The 6,132-nt window shown below is 34.1% G+C and overlaps 1 protein-coding gene across 1 annotated transcript; it reads right to left on the bottom strand.

The window, feature by feature from the left end:
- Positions 5,103 to 5,785, bottom strand: LOC110268284. Its single transcript, XM_021114240.1, has one exon. It carries the CDS (start codon positions 5,750 to 5,752, stop codon positions 5,219 to 5,221), a length of 534 nt encoding a protein of 177 aa, XP_020969899.1. The 5' UTR covers positions 5,753 to 5,785; the 3' UTR covers positions 5,103 to 5,218.

Raw genomic sequence — 6,132 nt, 5'->3', positions numbered from 1 at the left:
GGATTTCTTGGTTCAACAAAAAATCAAAGACCGGGACGTATCTCTGTGTCCTCGGTGTAATGCTGTCTTTGATGCTGAGGCAGAAGCAATCTTTGAAAAAGAAAGGATGAAAAAAGAATTGGCTCATAGGGAGGAACAAGCACGCCAGAGGTAGCCAATTCGACGTGTGGAGGGTTCTAATTCAAAGATCCCTCAGCATGATGTGACTACACCTTTAAGTCGATCTCAGGCCATAGGTGTTCAGTGGATTAGAAATTGTCAAAAATTCCAAAGGCGTGATCATCTATATCGACGTAATCCTCAGTGGGACATCGAGCACCTTCTCGAAAACAATATGCCTTCTATCGAGGGCGAGCCAGGGGTTACCCAAGAGGCAGAGACAGTAGAAGGAGTTTCAATCAAAGCATGAAACTTCAAATAGAGACAGGAAAGGAAGTAAGCAAGGGGGCAACGCCCTTTGTGCATTCTCGAATTGTCTTTCCTTCTAATGGGAAAACTTATCCTAAAGATATTCAATCACCTGTAAAGATGGAAAAAGGCAAAACAGTTGCCCAGTCTTCTAGAGTTGACAAACATAAGGATGTTGATGTCGATGAAGAGTATTTCGATGAAGGGGATGATGACATGGTAGGGACGATCTCGATCATTCCAACTGAATATCTTGGAAAAAGTGAAAGTAATCCAGATGAGGACTATGATCAAGAGGATGAGGGGGCTTTCTCCTTCATTCGTATCGAAGATGAGTCAGGATATTTTCCTCGGCCTACTGAGAGACAAATGTCTCATCTACTCCCTCTTTATATTATTGCCATTCTGAATGGGTTTAAAATAAACAAGGTGCTGATCGATGGTGGGGCAGCGATTAGTCTTCTGCCTGAAAGGATGTTGGGAAAGATAGGAAAGCATCCTGATGATTTGGTCCCTACAAACATTGCTGTGACTAATTTTAGTGGTGCTTCTACGCCAGCAAAAGGGTTGGTCACTTTGATTGTAAAAGTGGGGTCATCAAAAAGGTATTTTGTGTTTGTAGTGGTGCCATTAAAAGTCAGTTACAATGCCTTGTTAGGGAGAGATTGGATCCATAGCGTAGGTGTTGTACCCTCTACAGTGCATCAGAGCATACCTCTGTGGACTAAGGAGGGAAAACCTGAAATTGTCAAAGCAGATTCGAGTCTATATGTCGAACAAATGCATGTCGATTTTAGGATATATAATCGTAAATTAAAGCCTTTAAATGTTTATCGATCTCTGTATCCTTACAATTGTGAAGGGTGCTATTTGACTTCAGAAGGTCTTTCGGTGAAGTTGCGTTATCCAGACTTGGGCTTCGTGCCGACTGGTTGGGACTGTCTCTCTTAAAGACCTCTAAGACTGCACTATGGACTAGGTGGAGGAAGTTTCCAACTACCTGGTAACATTGCATAATTATTTAAATAATTTTCAGTTTTTAGAAAATAAAGATGATTTTTCTGATAAAGTTGAATCAGATAGGGTTACTAAATTTACTAATTGTAATGTGTTCGATTCGACACCTCCAGTAGAATTTAGTTATGATTTCCCTATTTCTTGTAATGAAACTAATGATACGAGTCGGACTGCCGATTTAATAGCAGAGGCTCAGTGTGTAGAAAATAAAAGTAGTGATGATTTAATTAAAGATCAATTTTCTTCTATTTTTGATAATTCCATTGATTTTACTTTTGATTGTATCTATGATTTAGAACCTTTGGAATTTGAAAAATATTCAATTAAAGAGGATGATCATTATAAAGGGTTCGAATCTCAGGATCCCTTAGAAGAAATTAATTTGGAGACTCCTGATGATTTTCGAATTACATATATTTGTAAAGATCTTGTTGATCCTTTTCGAATTGAACTCTTCAATCTGTTACATAAGTTTAAAGATTGTTTTGCATGGGATTATCATGAGATTCCCGGTCTCGATGGTTCACTAGTAGAACATCGATTAGCATTGAAACCCAATGCTCGACCTGTGAAACAAACTCCAAGACGTTTTGCTCCTGAAATTAATGTGAAAATTAAGGAAGAAATAGAACGCTTGATCAAGGCAAAATTTATTCGAACTGCACGTTATGTGGAGTGGGTATCGAATATTGTCCCGGTGATGAAGAAAAATGGGAAATTAAGAGTATGTATCAATTTTCGAGATATGAATAATGCTACCCCAAAGGATGAATATTTTATACAAATTGCGGATATGTTAATTGATTCTGCAGCAGGAAATGAAATTCTTAGTTTCATGGACGGTTATTCTGGATATAACCAAATTTTATTACGGAAGTTGACGTGGCTAAAACTGCCTTCTGTTGTCCTGGGGCATTAGGTTCATATGAATGGGTGGTTATGCCTTTTGGTTTAAAGAATGCCGGAGCAACATATCAGCGAGCAATGAATGTTATTTTCCATGAATTTATCAAAAAATTTATGGAGGTATATATCAATGACGTGATGGTCAAATCGATTTCTGTGGGTCAACATATATTGACCATTTAAGAAAGGCATTCCTTACTATGAGGAAAAAAAACTAAAAATGAATCCTTTGAAGTGCGCTTTTGGGGTATCGACAGGAAATTTCTTAGGTTTTGTTGTTCATAAAAAAGGGATAGCTATCGATAAAAATAAAGCAGATGCAATATTAGCGTTGTCTGCACCCAAATCGAAGAAGGAAGTACAATCGTTTTTGGGTAAAGTAAATTATCTTCGAAGATTCATTTCGAATCTTTCAGATCGAACTAGGGTGTTTGCACCTTTAGTGAAGATGAAAAATGGTTCGAAATTTGAATGAACTATGGAACATCAATTGGCGTTCGATTGTTTTGTTGATTGAGTAAGCTAAATCGAGTAAGGCCTTCGAAGACCTAATCGAATAGTTGTGGAAGTGGGAAGGTTAGTGGCTTCTATCATACGAGAAAAACATGCGGAATATTTACAATCACGCGGCGGGAACAATTACCAAGAGGGATTGTATTTCAAATTTATAATTTTATTTAATTGTAATTAATTGTAACTTAATTGTTCGTTATGTAAGATAGCCTATAAATACTAGGAAGTATTAGGGAATAAGGGTTGGAACTTTTACTCAAAAAAAAAAAAACACTCAAACACACTCACATCCCATGGAATTCCTGAGTTTGCAATCGAGTTATATTTTCTGTAGGGTTCCTTCCACCTTCTTCTTTCTTTCAATTTATTTTTCTGTAAACTTAACATTTCAATTGATTTTATCTATTAAGTGTTTTCTACTTTCTTTGTTTAGTTTATCCTTCTGCATTTTATTGCTTATGTTAAAATCCTTTGATCTAATCGAAGGCATTTTGATTGTTTTCTTTTTACTTTGATGCAAACCTTTTCGTTTACCCTGTATTTAGTTTTCGAAAACTCTACTTTCTAAGTTTCGTTTATCAATTTACAAACTTTCTTTATTTTTATTTTCAAAACTTGTCTAATCGAAAACGCTTTGATGTACTTCTAGAAAACTGATACTCGCATAGAGGAGTAGGTTTCGCTCCCAAACCACTAGATATCGAACCACCATCGATTTGCTAAAAATCGACAAAACAATACTAAGGAATCATATTGTTTAAATGAATGATCTTCTCTTATTTGAACTAATTTTTTTTAACAATCTAAAAAATTCCTTTTTTTGATTATCTTTTCTTATCTGAATTAAAATTCCTCTAACAATCTTTTAAAAATTCTTTATTTTTTTAATGATCTTTTCTTATCTAAATTAAAATTCTTCTACCAATCTTCTAAACAATTTCTTCCTTGATGATTTTCTGCCGTCCTCCACTCCGAAAAGAACTAATACCAAGTTTCCTAGTCAGTAGCCAAGCTATTTTCTCTAAATTGTTAAAGTTTAATCCTCCTTGTTCTTTCTTTCTACAAGCTATATTCCATCCAATCCATTTGCAATCTTCTTTTTGAAGGTGTCTGTAACTTAAAACAGCCTCAATGCTTCTTTCAGTTCGATTCCAGTCTAACTTTCACTTTCAACCAAATATTGAAGTAAAGAAAGAAGCATAAAATAATGACATTACTTACTCTCTCAAACACTCTTACTCGCTCCCTCCCTGATCTCCCTAATGATTAATAAAACGTATAAACAAGCTACAGTTAAAATAGTTGTTTTAATTTAACCACCACACACTACAACTCCACCACTCCCATAACCCAAACTCCATACCAACAAAATCTATCTTCTAAACCTTATTTGTCGTCATTACTTCTCAAATAATTCAATCTCTGAACCGTAATAATGGTCAAGAACACATGATTAGTTATGGTAACTCTTCATGAAAGAGCTAACATAAAGAGTCCGACATACACATTTAAAAAACATGAAAATACTGTGAGTAAATATAAAAAGAATGATGCAAGATACTCAATTTTTTCAGCGAATATAAATAATTTTTTTTAAATATTTTATTTATGTTAAATTATACATCCCAAAAAATAAATTCTTAATCTTAAACCTTAATTTATAAACTCCAAATTTTATATTTTTTCAAAAAAGTTTAGAATTTAAAAAAATAACTAATGTTAACTAATAATACTTTTTCATATAAAAAACAGTAAAAACAAATAATAAAATTTAGAGGAATAGAGCTAAAATTGAAAATGGTTGAATTTTTGTATATCTTTTTATCCAATATCCCAAAACAATGGTAGAATCCTAATTAACAAGCGATATTTGAAATAGAAAAGATTAAAAAAAAAACAAAAAAACAAAAAGAAACATAGAAAATGAAAAGACTCGCATCAAATCATATCTATCCCTATAATGTCTGGATCCTAAATATAAAAAGAATTTAAATTATACATCCCAAAAAATAAATTCTTAATCTTAAACCTTAATTTATAAACTCCAAATTTTATATTTTTTCAAAAAAGTTTAGAATTTAAAAAAATAACTAATTTTAACAAATAATACTTTTTCATATAAAAAACAGTAAAAAAAAATAATAAAATTTAGAGGAATAGAGCTAAAATTGAAAATGGTTGAATTTTTGTATATCTTTTTATCCAATATCCCAAAACAATGGTAGAATCCTAATTAACAAGCTATATTTGAAATAAAAAAGATTAAAAAAAAAAAAAAACAAAAAGAAACATAGAAAATGAAAAGACTCGCATCAAATCATATCTATCCCTATAATGTCTGGATCCTAAAGAACCAACACAGAGAAATCCATGGCTAAATCCTCTCAAGCCTCGTTCCAACCATGATCCTCCCTGCAGGTTTGATCTCACCTTCTTCATTCTTCACCAAAGAAATAAATCCACTTCTTTGCCGGTAAAGATCTTTCGGGATCGGAATCTTTGCTCTACCAACAACAACCCTGCCACACGACGTTCCAGGATCAGATTTTGAGTTGAATCTCTGAACCTCAATGTTCAAGAACACGTGGTCATCGATACTCTCGATTTCAACCATGCCAGCTTCGTTCCACACTGGAATCACACCTTCGATTATTTTTGTTCGAAACTCTTGCCCTGGAACAACCCAAAACACCACGTTGTAGTGCTTATTATTGAAGTTTCTTGATGAATCGTCGAGATCAATGGCTCTCCGTATTACGACGTGTAATCCGATTCTTACTTTGTCAACTACTGTTTCTTTGTCCTTCTTGTATGAATCGTTGTCGTCCTCGTCGCTGTCGATCGTCACGAAGGTTCTGTGTTCATGGTTGTTTCTTAGGATACTTGAAGAGTCAGATCCGTTTGACATGCATCCGAATAACCTGTTCCCGTTTTGAGCCGCAAGAGCTTCACATGTAGAAAACAAATTGAATTCAAAGATGCAGAAAAAAGAATGAATCTTTAGAAATAGGAGCTGAAAAGTGAAAAACGCAAAAGAAATCATGAAAACTGAATAACCCTAATTCGAGGTAGAGAAGAGTGAAGAAGCTACCTTGAAAATCTGGAGGTGATGATATTCCCTTCATTATTACTAGTAGTTTCTTCACACGTCAGATTTATGCTTCAGATAACGAAACCCTTAGCTTTGGCAAGATTCTCGCTTTTATATTTATACGATCTATGGATTTTCCCGGAATCTGTTTGTGTAGATTCCCTATACAATAATATATATACTGCACGGGGCTACTG

The sequence above is a fragment of the Arachis ipaensis genome, chromosome B10, assembly GCF_000816755.2.
Source record: "Arachis ipaensis cultivar K30076 chromosome B10, Araip1.1, whole genome shotgun sequence".
NCBI classification, from domain to species: domain Eukaryota; kingdom Viridiplantae; phylum Streptophyta; class Magnoliopsida; order Fabales; family Fabaceae; genus Arachis; species Arachis ipaensis.
The sequence above is the reverse complement of the archived record's forward strand: the minus strand, read 5'-3'. Positions and strand labels throughout refer to the sequence as shown.